This window comes from Globicephala melas, chromosome 20 (genome assembly GCF_963455315.2).
Source record: "Globicephala melas chromosome 20, mGloMel1.2, whole genome shotgun sequence".
Taxonomy (NCBI): domain Eukaryota; kingdom Metazoa; phylum Chordata; class Mammalia; order Artiodactyla; family Delphinidae; genus Globicephala; species Globicephala melas.
The window spans coordinates 39658883-39678426 of NC_083333.1; the positions used below are offsets into that span (position 1 = coordinate 39658883).

At 40.9% G+C, this 19544-nt stretch overlaps 1 protein-coding gene across 17 annotated transcripts in view; it reads left to right on the plus strand.

The window, feature by feature from the left end:
• The window catches only part of BRCA1 (BRCA1 DNA repair associated), a 64044-nt gene that overhangs the window by 208 nt on the left and 44292 nt on the right, over positions 1-19544 (plus strand). For 4 of the 17 annotated variants that reach the window (XM_030840110.2, XM_030840113.2, XM_030840111.2 and 1 more), the window contains exons 1-5: positions 77-277; positions 1202-1314; positions 8966-9019; positions 17620-17697; positions 18654-18742. In XM_030840110.2, the coding sequence (XP_030695970.1) occupies positions 1235-1314; positions 8966-9019; positions 17620-17697; positions 18654-18742 (301 nt within the window). In that variant the 5' untranslated portion in view covers positions 77-277; positions 1202-1234. Of the gene's footprint in view, positions 1-3; positions 278-1201; positions 1315-8965; positions 9020-17619; positions 17698-18653; positions 18743-19544 lie in introns of those variants that run through there. The other 13 variants (XM_060289961.1, XM_060289963.1, XM_060289962.1 and 10 more) reach the window with 6 other exon arrangements.

The following is a 19544-nucleotide window of genomic DNA, read 5'->3' on the forward strand; positions in this document are numbered from 1 at the left end:
TAACGCAGGGAAAGAATGGGTGACCAATCAGGAACCCCGAGAGGCTCAGCTCTTTCTGTTCCGCCCTTCCGTAACGTGTTTCGTTCTCGCGTTCTGAGAGGCTCTCGCTAGGCGCAGCGGCCGGTTTCCGTGGCAAAAGGAAAGCGCGGGAATTACAGATTAATTGAAACTGCGACTGCGCGGTGTGAGCGTTCCTGACCAAGGGCGGTCCGGGGGGTTTTTTCAGAGAAGTGGGCCTCTGGGCCCGGGAACCACAGACGCTTTGCTCTGGATAAATGTGAGAGAACCCTGGGGAAGGGAGAGGGGCCTACAGGGTGCTCCGGGGGACAGGCAGTAAACAGGTGTGGAGACAGCAGGGGAGAGGTAACTCCTGAAGGCGAGCAAGATGGGTGTTATCTGCCAAGGGGCGGGCGGAAGATGGAACCTGAGAAGCCTAAGACGTTGAATCTGGGGAAATCGTGGGGAGGGGGTAATTTGTGGGTCACGGGGTCGGGGGGAGGCGCTGAAGATAAGGGAGGGAGCAGGGTGTCTCCGAGGGGGAATCCTGATGGTGGAAACTGGAATGGGTCTTGAGGGGGACATCATGGTATACAAAGATGGGCTGGTATATGTGAGATGGAGACCCAGAGGGAAAGCGGGGTGCAGGAATGTGTCTGGGAAGAGGAGGAAACAGAATTTTGTGGGAGGAAGAGCCGTTAAGAACTGGATTCATATGCGTTTCTGAGAAGGGACAAGAAGGAAGTAGAGGGGCGAGCCTCCCTTGGCATATACGCTGCTGGCATGGATGTGCCTGAGGAGGATCCTGAGATGAGTGCAGGCCAGTGGGAAAACACTGGGGAAGGACAGGGGTGGGGAGCATTGGTTGGTGTTGATTTTGATTTTAAGCGAGAAAAAGAAAACAGCCGGGATGATTGGAGAATTAGGTGGCTACCACCACTCACCCAGTCAGTCACCCCACTGTGGCTTTCCCGTTCTTGGAGAAAGGAAAAGACCAAAAGGAAGTGATTGGAGGCTAGATGTGAAAAAATAGAGAATTTAAATGGTCTTAATTACAAAAAAACTTGTAGAATTTTTTTAAAATAAGGTTTTTGTCATTAGTTCTATGGTTGATCTGATACTAAAGCATTCCAATTTTAAGTGGCACTTAATGAAATCAAGCTTTTAAACCTTTTAACGTGATTTATTTACATATATATTTAAGTTCATGTGTTAAAGTTCATGGGAACAGGAAGAAATGGATTTTTCTGCGAATCACGTTGAAGAAGTACAAAATGTCCTTAATGCTATGCAGAAAATCTTAGAGTGTCCAATCTGGTAAGTCAAGAGTTTATTAATTTGAGATTCTTCCTTATATCCGATGCAAATGAATAGAATTGACCGTAGATAGAAAGGAGAAAAAATTATAATGTTTATTAAGATTAAGCTATTAAAGTTGCTGCTTTTCTTAAATGAAGAGCTTTAGGAATATAAGAAATTACTCCTTTTTCTCCACTCTAACCTTCCCTCTGTGTCACCTCAACACACACAGTCCCCTGTCTTGAATGTCCACAGACTGTCTTGATTGGCTGTACATTGGGGCAAGGCTCTGGTTTGGCTTAAGTGGCGTTTGGGCATTTCATCCATCTCTACAACCAGCTTGATCACTTGGAATGGACATAGTTAATAATGGCAAAATAAAATCACAAATGCTTGGTGTCAGTGAGTGGGTAGGTCTTGGGAGAACCTTTGGTTGAAACTAGCCCTGTACTATATTTAAATAAGAATACTGTGAGTCCTCAAAGCCTTTAGCAAGTTTCTTTGACCCCACCCCCCAGATTTATTCACTTATTTAAAAATTTTTATTTTTTATACAATTTTTAAACGTTACTCTCCATTTATAGTTATTATAAAATATTGGCTATATTCCTCATGTTGTATAATACATCCTCGTAGCCTATCTTACACCTAATAGTTTGTACCTCTCACCCCCCACCCCTATACTGCCCCTCGCCCCTCTTAGACTTTTTGAGTGAGCCTTTGTTTCCTTCATCTACAAAATAAGGAGGGGACTAGAGTAGTAAAAGTTTTTTTAGATTGAGGTGTAATTTACATACAGTGAAATGCAGAGAGCTTAAGTGTACAAGTCTATGAGTTTGGGCAAGTGTATATATATCTGAGTAACCCAGTCAAGATATAGAACATTTCCGGGCTTCCCTGGTGGCACAGTGGTTAAGAATCTGCCTACCAAGGCAAGGGACACAGGTTCGAGCCCTGGCCGAGGAAGATCCCACAAGCCGCAGACAACTAAGCCCATGCGCTACAACTACTGAGCCTGAGCTCTAGAGCCTGCAAGCCACAACTGCTGAGCCCACGTGCCACAACTACTGAGTCCATGCACCTAGAGCCTGTGCTCCGCAACAAGAGAAGCCACCACAATGAGAAGCCCACGCACCGCAACAAAGAATAACCCCCACTCGCTGCAACTAGAGAAAGCCTGCGCACAGCAACGAAGACCCAACACAGCCATAAATGAATGAATGAATGAATGAATGATATAGAACGTTTCCATCACCCCAGAAAGTTATCTTGTGTGGATTCAGGAGCTCTTAACTTGCTGACCCTCCATGACCCTTGGAGGCCTATAGATAGAACTGTATTCTTATATAATTAGTTTCTTATGTAATTTTATATTTTGTATTTTATATATTTAAAAGCATTGCTCTAAGAAAGGGGTTCATGAGCTTTACCAACTGCCAAAGGGGGTCCATGGTACAACAAAGGTTATGAACCCCAGGTAGTCACTAGCTGACCTCAATGGTATCTCTTAAATCTATAAAATAAATTAAAAACCATACCTCAGAATTTCTTGGTAAAAAGCCAGAAAGGCAATTTAGGAGGATTACTGACTACCCTCTTCCCTCTGTTCTCTTAATTCTGCTCATTCTGGCCTCTTCGCTGCTCTTCAGACATGCGACATATTCTCCTGCCTCTGAGCTTTTATGCTTGCTACACCCTCTGCCTGCAACATTCTTCCCCTGGTAATTGCATGGCTCACAAATCTTGATTGAAATACCATCTTTCAAAGAGGCAGACGATCCCAATTTAAAATTGTAACACTCCAACCCTCAACACATCCCTTATCCCCCTATGTTTCCATAATGCTTATTTTTTACATAACTTAAAACTATCTGACATTCTGTATAATTTATTTATCCTTTTTCTCAACCCCCACAGAATATAAACTCCCATGGGCAGAGGTTTTTATTTGTTTTATTTACTTCTTATCTTCAGTAGTTAGAACAGTATCTGGGACATAGTAGCCACTCAGTAAACATTTGTTGAAGGTATTAAGTAATAAACTAAATTGGTTCTTTGATAATTTAGTGGTTTTTAACATGGTGATAGTGGTGGGTATTATTCAAAAAGTAAACTGAAAAGTTTTACCTTTGCTTTGTGCTTCATGAAAGTTGTTTTTCATACTTGGAGTCAAATAAGATTTTAAAAAATGCAAGTTGTGTTTTCAGAGAGAAACAAGATTTGTAAGTAACCTACCTTCTGCTCCCCTGCCTCTCAACATTTCAGCTAAACAAGAACCAAAGCTAAATGAGCTTTACAGCCTAATTTACGAAACATCAGAGCCAGGCAAGCAGGAAATGACAATTGGAAAAAAAATTGCTTTTGAAAAAGCATAAAACTTACTCATGATGATTACAAAGAGTGATCAAAAAGTCCTTAATAGTATGGCATTTGGGTCCATTTATTTTACATTTCCATGGGACTCAGTCATAATAATGTAATGTTCTTTCTCATTCTGGCAAAGTAAACTATCAAATAAAAAAACTCAGATACAGGGGACTCCCTGGTGGCGCAGTGGTTGAGAGTCCGCCTGCCGATGCGGGGGACACGGGTTTATGCCCCGGTCCGGGAGGATCCCACATGCCGCGGAGCGGCTGGGCCCGTGAGCCATGGCCGCTGAGCCTGCGCGTCCGGAGCCTGTGCTCCGCAATGGGACAGGCCACGACAGCGAGAGGCCCGCATACCGCAAAAAAAAAAAACCAAAAAAACTCAGATACATAAAAATTAAAGATGTGAGAATGAAAGTTAATGTTAAATTTTTATTTTCAGTCAACTACTGTGTATTTTCTAGCTCCATATTTATTTATTTTTTCAATCTGTTTTTGTTTTCTTTTGGCTGTGTTGGGTCTTGGTTGCTGTGCGCAGGCTTTCTCTAGCTGTGGTGAGCGGGGGCTGCTCTTCCTTGCAGTGCACGGGCTTATCATTGCAGTGGCTTTTCTTGTTGCGGAGCACAGGCCCTAGAGCATGCAGGCTTCAGTAGTTGTGGCATGTGGGCTCCATAGTTGTGGCTCGCGGGCTCTAGAGCACAGGCTTAGTAGTTGTGACGCACGGGCTTAGTTGCTCCACAGCATGTGGGATCCTCCCGGACCAGGGATCAAACCCATGTCCCCTGAACTGGCAGGCGGATTCTCAACCACTGTGCCATCAGGGAAGTCCTCAATCTGTTTTCTATTAGAAATAGACCTGGTTTTTAAACTAAGACTGTTCTGCCTGGTTGTTAAACCTTAAACTCATACCTAGTTCACTTTTTTTTTTTTAACATTGCCTAGAACAGTACAATTTGCAGTTAATGTCTTAAATGATTCCTGACTGTGAATGGAAACAATGTTATTTATGGTAACTATAGGGTAGGTTTCCAGCTTCTTTGAGGTCTCAAGCTAAAATTCCTTCTCCTGGCCCCTGAGTCATTATTGGCATTTATTTCTGATAACTGGTAGTTCATTCTAACTCTTTACACGTGAATATACAAATTCTTTGACTTTCGAAGAGTTTGCTAAAATGTGTATCCCAGTGGGGGGTGGTTGTTTTTCGAACCTAACCTAGCTTCTTTCTCCAATCACTTACCATGTTGGAAGCTCTAAATATAAATATGCAGTAGACCTAAAATATTTCCTGGTTTCAAAAGTTTAAAATATTTGAGTCACTTTTATTTTTATTTATTTATTTTCAATATAAATTTATTTATTTATTTATTTATTTTTGGCTGCGTTGGGTCTTTGTTGCTGCGCGCGGGCTTTCTCTAGTTGCGGCGAGTGTGGGCTACTCTTCATTGCGGTGCGCGGGCTTCTCATTGCGGTGGCTTCTCTTGTTGTGGAGCACGGGCTCTAGGTGCACAGGCTTCAGTAGTTGTGGTTTGTGGGCTCTAGAGCACAGGCTCAGTAGTTGTGGTGCACGGGCTTAGCTGCTCCGCGGCATGTGGGATTTTCCCGGACCAGGGCTTGAACCTGTTTCCCCTGTACTGGCAGGCTGATTCTTAACCACTGCGCCACCAGGGAAGCCCTATTTTTATTTTTTAATTAATTAATTAATTAATTAATTTTTGGCTGCGTTGGGTCTTCGTTGCTGTGTGCTGGCTTTCTCTAGTTGCAGCAAGCGGGGACTACTCTTCATTGCAGTGTGTGGCTTCTCATTGTGGTGGCTTCTCTTGTTGTGAAGCACAGGCTCCAGGCACATGGGCTTCAGTAGTTGTGGCTCGCGGGCTCTAGAGCACAAGCTCAGTAGTTGTGGCGCACGGGCCTAGTTGCTCTGTAGCATGTGGGATCTTCCCGGACCAGGACTCGAACCCATGTCCCCTGCATTGGCAGGTGGATTCTTAACCACTACGCCACCAGGGAAGTCCCTGAATCACTTTTATAGTAAACATTTACTTTCATCAGGACCTAGAAGAGAACATTTTAATTTTTTTCTTTTCATTCCCATTCTCTCTTCAAGCTTTTCCTTCAACAGTAATTACTTTTTTATGTATTGGAGTTTTCATCTGTTCAAAGTTTGTGTTTACAGTATGTTTGTATAGCTTGGTTTTTAATTACTATACTGAAATATAATTATCTCAGAATTGAGTCAGTGGTGAGAATGAAAGCCATCTGGTATCATAGCTAAATCCAACTTCTCTTTTACTGAGAATTTCTTTTGCTGTCTAGCCTATCTGAGGAATAGTGATTTACTAACATATCAGAGTTTTCTTTGTTTTTCTTTTTAAAATCACTTTCAGTCCCAATAATAATACTAACATTGGTACAAGTCATCTCAGGTTGTAAACATTTTCCTAAGTAGCATTTAATTTTATTCTCAGAATAGCCTCAAGAGACTGGTAGAGTGGGTGACCGAGAAGGAAACTGAGGTTCAGGTAGCGTGGTTGGCCTGAGATCACACTGCTAACAAAGAGAACTGTAGTAGAAACCCAGTCTTCTGACTTACTCTGGTATTTTTCTTTTCATTGCCCTGTGCTGCGTCAGAAACCCCATGATTGCGAGAGTTGTGTTACCAAACCCTTCATAAGGAGGCTATTGTCCCCCAGCTTTTCTTGTGATCCTTTTCTAAAGAGTTAAACATTTAATGAAACACATTCCTATCACATACACAGGTTACCTGTTCTTTGATGTCTTGCCTGAACTTTACCAAGAATCAGTTTCTGGAACTCTCATTCAGAATAAACACTGAAGACTTAAAATAGCCTGTAGGTTCCTGCGTGCTCAGGCTCCCACCTACCTCTCTGACCTCTTCTACTGGTACCTCCCCCTTGATTATTCATCCTAGACCTTGGCCTACTCGGTGTCCTTCAAAAACCCTGGACATGGTCCTGCTCAGAGTCTGCCTTTTCTACTCCCTCTGCTGGAATGTTCTTCCCCCAACTGTTGCACAGCTTGTTTCCTCACATTGCTCAGCTGTCTGCCAGTGTCACCTTCTCAGTGAGGCCTTTCCTGACTACCCTGTATATACCCTTCTCCCCACACACTGCACTTCCTGTCCCCTTACCTTGCTTTATTTTTCTTTTTAGCACTTATTCCCATATATGTTTGTTTCTCAATCAACTGCCTACCACAACTAGAATGTAAGTTCTGTGAGGGCAGGCTTTATTTTGTTTGCTGCTGTATTTGCATCTCCAAGAGCAGTGCTTGCACATAGTAGATGCACAATAAATACTTGTTATATTAGTAAATGAATTAATCTCAGGAGGGCCTTGAGATTTTGTGGTTAGATGGGTAGGGATGAGAATTTGAGTGATGTATTTTCTTTTCTGGAGATTTTAATATTTTTCTAAGTTTATTATTTTCTAAATTTTCTTCAGTGAGTACTTATTACACTGTTCTTACAAAGTAATCACAAACCAAACATCATGTACCCCCTGAAGTGATGTAATAAAAGTACACAGAACCATGTGTAAAGTGTTCTTGCCAAAAAATTGAACCCAATTTTGACTCTGCCTGTAGGTCTAGTTTACAGGAAATAGAGGTTAGAGGGACAAGTTAAACCACATCATAGGGTTATAATCAGCAAAATCTAGAATGTGGGAAATTCTGGAGGTCAAATGACCTAGTTTTTTAAATGACGAGGTAAAAAAAGAGGAGAAATCTGTAAAAGAGACTTGAGATATATCAACCACATGCAATGTGTGGATCTTATTTGGATCCTGATTTAAATGAATTTAATTATTAAATTTTTATGAGACAGTGAGAGAAATTGGAACATGAGTTGTATATTAGATGATACTAGGGAAATTATTATTATTATTTATTATTATTATTTTTTTTTTGCGGTACGCGGGCCTCTCACTGTTGTGACCTCTCCCGTTGTGGAGCACAGACTCCGGACACACAGGCTCAGCAGCCATGGCTCACAGGCCAGGCCGCTACGCAGCATGTGGGATCTTCCCGGACTGGGGCACGAACCCGTGTCCCCAGCATCGGCAGGCGGACTCTCAACCACTGCGCCACCAGGGAAGCCCTAGGGAAATTATTTTTTAGGAGTAATAATGGTTTCATGGTTAAACTAAAAAAGTCTTTATCTTTGAAAGATATATTCTGCAATACTTATAGATGAAATGCTATGACAGCTGGGATTTTAAAAAATATTTATTTATTTTATTTATTTTGGCTGTGTCGGGGCTTAGTTGCGGCACGTGGGATCTTCGTTGTGGCATGCGGGATCTTTTTAGTTGCGGCATGCAGGTTCTTAGTCGCGGCATGCATGTGGGATCTAGTTCCACCACCAGGGATTGAACGTGGGCGCCCTGCATTGGGAGTGTAGAGTCTTACTCCCGGGACCACCAGGGAAATCCCCTGGGATTTATTTTAAAATAATCTTGGCTTTGAGTGGATTTTGGTATGGATGAAATAAATTGGCTGTGAGCTGATAATTGCTGAAATTGGGTTATGGTACATGGAGTTCATTTTACTGTTTTATTTGTGTAAATGCTTTAAGCCTTCCATATTAAGAAATAAAAAGTAGCGGCTTCCCTGGTGGCGCAGTGGTTGAGAGTCTGCCTGCTGATGCAGGGGACACGGGTTCGTGCCCCGGTCCGGGAAGATCCCACATGCCGCGGAGCGGCTGGGCCCGTGAGCCATGGCCGCTGAGCCTGCACGTCCGGAGCCTGTGCTCCACAACGAGAGAGGCCACAACAGTGAGAGGCCTGCGTACCGCAAAAAAAAAAAAAAAAAAGAAAGAAAGAAAAAATAAAAAGGCAATCACATGCCAAAGAAGTGCTATGAGGGAATTCAAAAGAAATACAAGAAGTTTTTGTCTTTGTGGAGCTTAAAGTTTAGTTAACATATAGGATGTGCACCCACAATGATAGCTCAAAAAAGGTATCAGTGAAAACTAATATGAAATAATATCAGCTAATTTTTTAAATGCTAAAGATAACATAGAATATAGAAAAGAATGATATATTCTGTTTTGATGTCTGAAAGCTCATTGAGGGTAAGGATCATATTCTCTGCTGTATTTTTGGTTCCTAGTACAGCAGACATTTAATAAATATTTATTGAATGAACTTAAAGCCTTACTTTGACTCAGTTATAGCAGCTTAAAGTTGAACTTCTTTATTAAGAATTCATTTATTCATTTACTTTTAAATGAATTATTGAACCTCATTTCTTTTATTTTCTTTTTTTTTCCCCTACCCTTCTAGTCTGGAGTTGATCAAAGAGCCTGTTTCCACAAAGTGTGATCACATATTTTGCAAGTAAGTTTGAATGTTTTATGTGGCTCCATTATTAGCTTTTGTGCTTATCCTTCATAACACAGGAAACACCTAGCTTTATTAAAGCTTTAGCTTCTTCAATTATGGGAAAAAGAATCGTAAGTTTTTGTAGCCATAGTTTGTGGTAAAATATTGGCATATTTATCTAGTGGGATATGAAATCACTTTGAACAGCTGTTTGTTTTTTGTGTCCATGGGTGAAAGCAGATTGCAAGCAGTTACGAAATAAGCAAATTATGTTTCAACTGTCCCAGTTTCTCCTTTCTGTTCATTTCTGCATGTCCTTCTGCTCTCTGCCCTCTAAGGTTCAGTGTTTACCTGCTTCATAATCCTTGTGAAAATAGGAAAGGACCTGATATCAGTTTATATTTAGGCTGAAATTCATTCATACCAATGATTCAAGTTATATTTACATTTTTAAGGATTTTGCCCTTTGAAATGGATATGTTTCTTGATGGAAGAATTTCAGAAAAAGTTTGGTAGATAATGTTGTGGAACAAGGGGTTTTCTCCTTTCCTTGATGTTAAGCTATGACTGAGGCTCGCCCTGAATGCCAACTTATTTCTTTTTAAGCATTTTTTTCTTTTTTAATTGAAAAGGTAAGCCATGTCAATGGTAATGAGTTTACTAGCATATATGATGCAAAATATTTTTCCCTCCTACCTCAAACCCCTGCCTCTCCCTTCCCTCCCCAGAAAAAAACCACAATTATCAATTTCTTATGTATCCTCTAAGGAATTTTTAGATTCAAGAGTTTGTAACTTGGGATTCATGAATGGTTTTCATGAATTTCCTAGAATTATATTGAATTTTAAGTTCAATTGTATTAAAAACTATGGGCCTGTGCAGTTTTCTGGGAAGACAGTTCATAATTTTCATCAGCTTGGAACGTTTCTGTAACCTAAAAAACATGAAAAGCTTCTGCATTAAGGATAATGAGGGCTGGCTGAAGCTGGAGGAAACCTGTTCCCTTTGGAGGGATATCCTTTGAGCACAAGTCTGCCAGCTGGCCAGCCCCTTCCTTCCTCTGAATTTTACCTTTTTGCTATTTATCTGTCCCAACAAGGATCCAGAGCCCATTTCCACTGTCTCTCACCCCTTTTCCAGGTCACCCCACTGGCCTCGATCTGTTCCCAACAATTTCCTTCTCATTCTTCAGGCCCTTCTTCCTGGTCAGGTGTCATGGCAGCACGGCTTTAACTCTCCTTCAAGAATTTTTAGTTTTGTGGCCTCTAGAGGGAAGCTTCTCAAACTGTCTGTGGTATAGGGCCATTTTCTTTGTAGATCAATACCTTTATAAAACAAAATTTTAAAGTCCCCCTATTTAAAAGGTTACAGATAGCTGAAGACTAACCTTTTAAATGCTGGGACTTTCACTGTTTCTTGACAAGAATCTTTCTGAAATGTACTGTATGCTTTCCTGTCACCTTGAATAATGAATATATGGTATTATAGTGTGTAAAGAAGAGATTAAATTATGAACATTCATTACTTTGAGAGCTTGTGGAAGAAGGCAGTTTTACAGGCAGAGGAAATAATATGAGCAAAGGTATGAAGAGAAGAAAGAATATGTTCAGGAAAAAGAAACTAACTTTTCATATATATAGAGAAGTTGTATTACAAAAGGAAGGAGCCCTCAGAGGGGAGATGATATTTGCAAGAGAGAAAGATCCAAGAGGAGGCAGAGGGATTGGAACTAGAAAATGGATGCTAGAAAGAGAAATAGTTGTTATTCAGTGAAGTTGGAGGTAAAGACATCTGTTGAGATTGAGAAGGTTAAAGTTGGCAACTGGAGGAGAGTGAAAAAGGCTTGCAATTCCTAACATGGAGGATAGGAAAAGCAGAATAGCCAGCCATATATATATATATATTTTTTTGCGGTACGCGGGCCTCTCACTGTTGTGGCCTCTCCCGTTGTGGAGCACAGGCTCCGGACGCACAGGCTCAGCGGCCATGGCTCACGGGCCCAGCCGCTCCGCGGCACGTGGGATCCTCCCGGACCAGGGCACGAACCCGTGTCCCCCGCATCGGCAGGCAGACTCTCAACCACTGCGCCACCAGGGAAGCCCTAGCCAGCCATATTTTAAGTGATAAGTTAGAATTAAAAGTTTAGTATAATGCCTGTGTGATAGATCAACTTTTTCATGAAATATCTTCTGTAATACCTTTATAGTCTGAATAACACCTTGATATATATGATAAGAAAGTTCAGAAAAATGCCCCCAAGCATTAATTGTATTTTCTCAAGGTGGACTCTCATTGCTAACAATAACGCAGCTTTATTGACTGGAGTAAGCCTGTAGTTCTGAAATCTTTCATGAGATATACAAAAAGTACAATGGTACCAGTTTAGAAAATATTACTTAGGCCGTTCATGCATTAGCTTGCAGTTTCCAAACAACAGATGAAATGTGTAATACTTTTTGAAAGATCTAGAGCACATTGTCCAAAGAGATATAATCTGAGCCATATAAATCTAACCTAAATTTTCTAGTAGCCACATTACCAAAAGGTTTTTTTAAAGGTGAAATTAATATAGTTATATATTTTTAACCCAATTATGGCTAAAATTTTATCATTTCAAAATACAATATAAAAACATTAATGAGATATTTGACATTCTTTTTTTTTTTTTTGCTGTACGGGGGCCTCTCACTGTTGTGGCCTCTCCCGTTGCGGAGCACAGGCTCCGGACGCGCAGGCTCAGCAGCCATGGCGCACGGTCCTAGCTGCTCCGCGGCATGTGGGATCCTCCTGGACCGGGCCACGAACCCGTGTCCCCTGCATTGGCAGGCAGACTCTCAACCACTGCGCCACCAGGGAAGCCCTTGACATTCTTTTTTTGTAGTAAGTCTCTGAAAGCTTGTGTTTTTCCATACTTACAGTACATTTTAGCTCGGACTAGCCATGTTTCAAGTGCTCAATAGCCACATGTGGCAGCTGTATTGGACAACACAGCTCTAGAAACTAACTACTCAAAGTGGGACTCATGGGTCTGTAGCAACCACATCACATGGGAACTTCCTAGAATCTCAGCCCTACCCCAAACCTGCTGAATCAGAATCTGCATTTTAACAGGATCCCCAGGAGATTCTTATGCACATTAAAGTTTGAGAAGCAGTGCTCTGGAATGATAACCTTTCTATACACTTACATGGAGGATACTAAGAGGGACTAGACCAAGGAAGGCTGAGGTTTAAAGACCAGATAGACCAAATAAGGCAAGTCTTGGGGTCATTTAACTGAGGAGATCCAGATAAGTGGTGAATCAGTGTTGGGGACGTTTCACGGCTGGATACATTAGATCATGACACCAGGGAATTCTGTAATCTAGTAGTAGGTCGGTATGTCAGAGGTCCAGAAATAGGCAAGAGATGGATGATCTAGCAAGTAGATTGAACATAGTCTCTCAGGAGTCTAGCAGCAGAAATGAGAAGTTCAGGGTGGTAGTTATAAGGGAAGAAAAGTAGCAGGGACCCAGCCATAGGAGGCTGAGGGTTAGTGGTAAGATTCTCATCCCTAGGAGACAAGAGCCTTGACTCAGGGGACTGGGATACTGGGCAAGGAAACTAGGCAGAATCTTCCAGATGAAGAGCTCAAGATAGCTTCTTGGTCGGGGAGGGATAAATTGGAAGATTGGGCTTGACATATACACACTACTATATATAAAATAGATAACTAATAAGGACCTACTGTATAGCACAGGGAACTCTACTCAATACTCTGTAATGGCCTATATGGGAAAAGAATCTAAAAAAGAGTGGATATATGTATAACTGATTCACTTTACTGTACACCTGAAACTAACACAACACTGTAAATCAACTCTACTCCAATAAAAATTTAAAAAAAGAAAAAAAGATAGCTTCTTAATTGTTGGAACTAAAGTACAAACCAGAGGTTTGATTAAAAAAACAGAGCCTCGGGGCTTTCCTGGTGGCACAGTGGTTGAGAGTCCGCCTGCCGATGCAGGGGACACGGGTTCGTGCCCCGGTCCGGGAAGATCCCACATGCCGCGGAGTGGCTAGACCCGTGAGCCATGGCCGCTGAGCCTGTACGTCCGGAGTCTGTGCTCCGCAACTGGAGAGGCCACAATAGTGAGAGGCCCGCATACCGCAAAAAAAAACAAAAACAAAAAAAAACAGAGCCTTAGGACTTCTCTCGTGGCGCAGTGGTTAAGAATCGGCCTGCCAATGCAGGGCACACGGGTTTGAGCCCTGGTCTGGGAAGATCACACGTGCCATGGAGCAAGTAAGCCCATGCGCCACGACTACTGAGCCCATGTGCCACAATTACTGAAGCCTACACGCCTAGAGCCCGTGCTCCGCAACAAGAGAAGCCACCGCAATGAGAAGCCCATGCACTGCAACGAAGAGTAGCCCCCGCTTGCCACAATTAGAGAAAGCCTGCGCACAGCAACAAAGACCCAACACAGCCAAAAATAAATAAAATTTAAAAGAAAAGAAAACAGAACCTTATTTATACAAACTGACAAGGTTTGGTGGGACCAGCAACATAAGTGGATGCTGAGATGCTAAGCTGTGGAGCTCTCAGGGTCTTTATTTCCTTTAACAAGATACCGTATTTGTCTATTATCTTAGCTCTGTTGATAGTAAGCCAGGGCACCCAGTATAACTGAAGGTAGCCAAAAGTCAGCTTGCCTTTATTTTGCCTATAGTTAGAACTATTAATTCATTGCTTCCTGCCAGGATAGACTTGGACAAGCAACTCAAAATTAGATGAGTTTCCATAACTTGTTAAACTGTGCAGGGTGTAGATGTGCTCAAAAATGAGTACTCTGAAAAGTCCCCCAAGATTGTTTGTGGCACTGTGATTTTACTATTCTCCATCAGCGTTTTCTTAAAAAGCTGAAGCTGCCCTTTAGAAAGCATACTGCATTGTCTTTAAAAATGCCTTTCCTTAACCATTGGGCTTCAGAAACCCAAGAAGCCCAAAACTTTTCTTAGACCTTTTCACTAAGAACCTTATGTAGAACTTGTATATGTGTTTTCATTTAATTAGTGCATCACATAGATTACCCAGGGCTCTAAAACAGAGTTTAATAAATTCTTCTGAGCCCTGAAAAACATGCCACTGTTCTGTTGATCTGTCAGTATTTTCCTTAGCTCAGTCTTTTCAAGTCATGTACAAGTTCATTTTCTCTTTTGAGTTTAGTTAATAACCTTTATGAGTCTGTTCTTTTTCTAGCATAAAGAAAGATTGGAACTCATAATATCTTGGTTGATTTCTACGTATCTGGTTCTCCTGTGTTACTTATGTAATTATTGTACAGGCTGCAACATCTATAGCTTGGCTTATCACGCAGTATCTTAGCTGCTGTATTCTGCAGTACTATGTTTAGGGAATTACCTAATCGCTACCTCTACTCTGAATTGTTGAATTGTACCATTTGCCAGTGTGATGCATTGATGCCTCCTAGAGCCATTATGGTAGAGTGCAGGTAGTATTTGCATCTTCTCAAGGAGTGGTAGCCTCTATTATGTGGCTCTTTATGGACTTTATGGGACTTCTCTGGGTCCAGTGGTTAGGACTCTGTGCTCCCAATGCAGGGGGCCCAGGTTCGATCCCTGGTCAGGGAACTAGATCCCGCATGCCTCCCGCATGCTGCAACTAAAGATACCACATGCCGCAACAGAGGTCCCGCACATGGCAACGAAGATACCCCATGCCACAACTAAGACCCAGCACCACCAAATAAATAAATAAATGTTTAAATGGGCTTTATATACAGAGCAGGTAGCTTTTTGATACCCCTGTCCCCTAAACTATAGAATTGTTGTCAAGTGCAATGTGGTAGTTCAAGCAACTATATAAGTGAAGAAGGACCCCTGGGTCTCCTTGACCAAACCTACCTACATTTACTTTCTCTGGTGGAAAAACCATGGGCTTTGCTACAGTTCAATTCTAGATCCAATATCACCTTTACTAGTTACTTGATTACTGTATGATCTGGGACAAGTCTCTACTGTAAAATGAAGGTAATACTTCAGGGTTGTGTAGACAGAGAACAATGCATGTTAAAGGACCTGGCCAGTAAAAAGTGCTCTCTAAGTGTCTGCTGGCTCACCATTCCCACTGCCTTTTCAGCTCCCTAAATCTTCTTTCCTGGCTCTCTTCAATGTCGGTATCTTCTCTACTCCCTTCCCCAGTCACCTCCCTTGCCATAATATTATGTCCTTTATGATAGCAGGGATTTTCTTTTCCTTTTCCACTGAATTTCTTGCATCTAGAACAATACTGGACATGTAGTAAATATTGGTTGTATCAGTGTGAATCACTGCTTTTAATAATCATCACCACAGCTATTTCTGCCCTCTTCCCTTTTTTCCATTCTACCTCTCTTTTGAGTCTTCTTTTGTCTTCTTCCTAAGGGAATGTTGATTTTCATGGACACCACCAGCCAATGGGAGCAGTATTTTCCTTTCTTAAGGAAGCTGACTCAGGACTTCCCTGGTGGTTCAGTGGGTAAAACTCTGTGCTTCCAATGCAGGGGACCCGGGTTCGATCCCTGGTTGAGGAACTAGAATCCCTCATGCATTCCAGAACTAAGGGTCCGCATGCCACAACTAAGAGTCAGCATGCTGCAGCTAAGAAAACCACATGCTGCAGCTAAGAAGCCCGCATGCTGCAGCTAAGACCTGGCGCAGCCTAAATAAATAAATGTTAAAATATTTATTTAAAAAAAAAGGAAGCTGACTCTGAACATGTTGCATATGATCTTCAAGTCTTCTTAGCCATATTCAGCGTCTGAGACAAACAACAAAATTGTTCTTTATCCAAAGCCATTCTAAAACCCTGAATGAGCCTCCTTCATTCCTTAGATGTCTAGTGAGCAGTGTGGTTATGCCAGATACTCTGTTGGGCATTGTGAATATAAAAAGGAGCATGTTTTCTTCCAGCCTTGAGGGGTTTTGTTTTGTTTTTTATTTTATTTCATTTTATTTTATTTTATGTATTTATTTATGGCTGCGTTGGGTCTTCGTTGCTGTGCGTGGGCTTTCTCTAGTTGTGGTGAGCGGGGGGGGGGGCTACTCTTCGTTGCGGCGCATGGGCTTCTCATTGTGGTGGCTTCTCGTTGCGGAGCATGGGCTCTAGGCGCCCGGGCTTCAGTAGTTGTGGCATGTGGGCTCAGTAGTTGTGGCGCACGGGGTTAGTTGCTCTGTGGCATGTGGGATCTTCCTGGACCAGGGCTCAAACCTGTGTCCCCTGTATCAGCAGGCAGATTCTCAACCACTGTGCCACCAGGGAAGTCCTGTGTACAAGTTTTATGTGGACTTATGTTTTCATTTCTCCTGGAAAGAAACCTAGGAGTAGAATTGCAGAGTCTTATGGTAACTCTTTGTTTAACATCCTGAGGAACTGCCGAACAGTTTTCTGAAGTGACTGCGTTGTTTTATATTTCCACCAGCAATGAATGAGGATTTCAGTTGCTCCACATCTTCGCCAATACTTATTATTATCTGTCTTTTTAATTAGGGCCATCATAGTGGGCATGAAGTGGCATCTCATTGTGGCTTTGATTTCCTTTTTCCTAATGACAAATGATATCGAGCATCTTTTCCTGTGCTTATTGACCATTTGTATATCTCCTTTGGAAAATATAGTTCTTCATATCCTTTGCCCATTTTTTTAATTGGGTTATTTCTTTTTTATTGAATTTTAAGAGTTCTTCATATATTCTGGATACAAGTCCCTTATCAGATATATGATTAGCAGATATTTTCTCTCATTCTGTGGATTGTCCCTTCACTTTCTTCATAGTATTATTTGTAGCACCAAAGTTTTTAATTTTGATGTAGTCTAGTGTACCCATTTTTTCTTTGGTTGCTTGTGTTTTTGCCATTTATTTATTTATGAAATCATAGCTTAACCCATGGTCACAGACATTTATAGTTTTAGTTCTTACATTTAGTTCTGTGATCCATTTTGAGTTAATTTTTCTGTATTGTGTGAGGTAAGAGTCTATCTTCATTTTTTTGCATGTGGATGTCTAGCTGTCCCAGCACTATTTGTTGATAAGATTATTCCTTTTCCATTTAATTGTCTTGGTGCTATTGTTGAAAATCAACAATAGCATAGATGTATGTTTGTACTCTCATTCTATTCCATTTATGTATATGTTTATCCTTATGCTAGTATCATGCTGTCTTGATTACTGTAACTTTTGTATTGAGGTGCTGAGTTTTTAAACTAATTATAATCATTTTACTTGAACCACTTACCATTTATGTCTGATTATGCAGCATGAAATAATTATGAGTATATCATTAAATATGCCATATTAACTTTTAATAAGTTTTATTTGATCATAATAGTAAGCCATATGCATGTAAGTTCAGTTTTCATAGATCTTTGCTTATATAGTTTGTTTTCTGATTTTACAGCATCTAAAAACAATTAAAGAAGGCCATTGGTTGTAATTCACCTGCCATTACCTTTAAAATGGCTCTTAAGGGCAGTTGTGAGACTATCTTTTCATGGCTACTTGCTTTTTGAATATTCTCTCTGCAAAAAAAAAAAATGTAACTTGAGTTGTTCTTTTCATTCTTTAAAATGTATAGATTTTGTATGCTGAAACTTCTCAACCAGAAGAAAGGGCCTTCACAGTGTCCTTTGTGTAAGAATCATATAACCAAAAGGTATATAATTTGGGTAGTTGGGAGGTTGGAAGTGACAACAACAGGAAAAAGTAGAAATTCCTTAATAACATAGCTGGTATTCCTATCAAACCACTCATCAGTAGAAAAATATATAAAAAAGGGTGTTTAGCTGACAGGGTAAATTATTTCTAAAGTCATTTTTCTGAAAATTTTACAGTACATCTGCCTTATACAGGTACTAGCAATTCATTGCCTTTTTCTAATCCTTCTATATGATGCAAGAACTTGCAGTCTTATCTAATATAGGACTGTACCACCCTGCCCCCATTGTCCTGATCCTGCTTTTATTTTTCTTCCTTGCGTATATTTCTACTTATTTACACAAACACATATGCAATGCATTTATACATTGTGTGTCCCTCTGGCCAGGATGTAAGTTCTATTAGGGCACTGGCTTTGTCTCAGTCGACACTGTTTTTCCAATGTTTGACACATAGTAGTCACTCAGATATGTAAATGAATAAATAAATTATATTGTCCTACAACTGTCCTAAACCAAAATCTCTCTTTGGACATTGTTATCTATCTGTGATTTTGAAATAATGTAATCATCATTTGGCAGAAATCCCTGAGAGCTAGAAGTGGCACTTTGGGTGGATGGGATTCAGATGTTAAGAATAATAAGTTCTCTATGCAGTGGATTTATATCTACTGTGGATTCAAAGTACTATTATTTTAGATAATTATAGGCTTTTGGTAAGTTTAAATGGCCAAAAATAATTATAAAAACAATCAATATGCTATGTGGTTTATTCTGCTGTCAGTGATGTTTTGATTAGTGTAATGTCACTAATAGCTCTGTTCTTTCCATATAGTTTTTTTTTTAACTGTTGCTACTTCTTTTTTTATTTGTTCACATGTCTTTCCTTATTTTAGTGTCCTTAAAAAGTTGGTAATCTTTTGCTAAGTGTGTCTTTCAAACAATTTACTTTCAGAAGCCTACAAGAAAGTACAAGATTTAGTCAGCTTGTTGAAGAGCTATTGAAGATCATTCATGCTTTTGAGCTTGACACAGGATTGCAGAGTAAGTGTTGCATAACCCCAGGGGCCAATGCTCAAGTGGCCATCTATTAAAATGGAAGTTGGTGGAATTATTTTATTTGAATAGGTGGTAAGACCTTTTGGTCTAGGTTAACTTTAGCTCTTTATCTGTAATCTTTTTTTTTTTTTTTTCCTCCGGTTCGTGGGCCTCTCACTGTTGTGGCCTCTCCCGTTGCGGAGCATAGGCTCCGGACGCGCAGGCTCAGCGGCCATGGCTCACGGGCCCAGCCGCTCCGCGGCATGTGGGATCTTCCCGGACCAGGGCACGAACCCGTGTCCCCTGCATTAGCAGGCGGACTCTCAACCACTGTGCCACCAGGGAAGCCCCTGTAATCTATTTTTTAAATCATTCCCACTGGTCTCACACCTTATTTTATCCATCCTAATATGCACGTTTTTTATTTGCACATCTCCAGAATTGGGAGCAGTTTACCATTAATGGTGTGTCATTGTTTAATTTAGTGTTTTCTTTCTTAGTGGTACAGAAAATAATGGTGCATTTTATATCACTGGTATTTTAGTTTCAGTGAAATATGGTATTAATAGGCAAATTTGTTAGTATTAAGGTAGGAAAAAAAGGAGTAGAAATAACTTTGGTCTATGTGTTCGTTTCCTAGGAGTAGAACTTCTGAAGTTCATTTTTTAAAAAAGTATAGGCAACCTTTAATGCATTGTTTTTGTTTTTTTGTTTTTTTGCGGTACACGGGCCTCTCACTGTTGTGGCCTCTCCCGTTGCGGAGCACAGGCTTCGGACGCGCAGGCTCAGCGGCCATGGCTCACGGGCC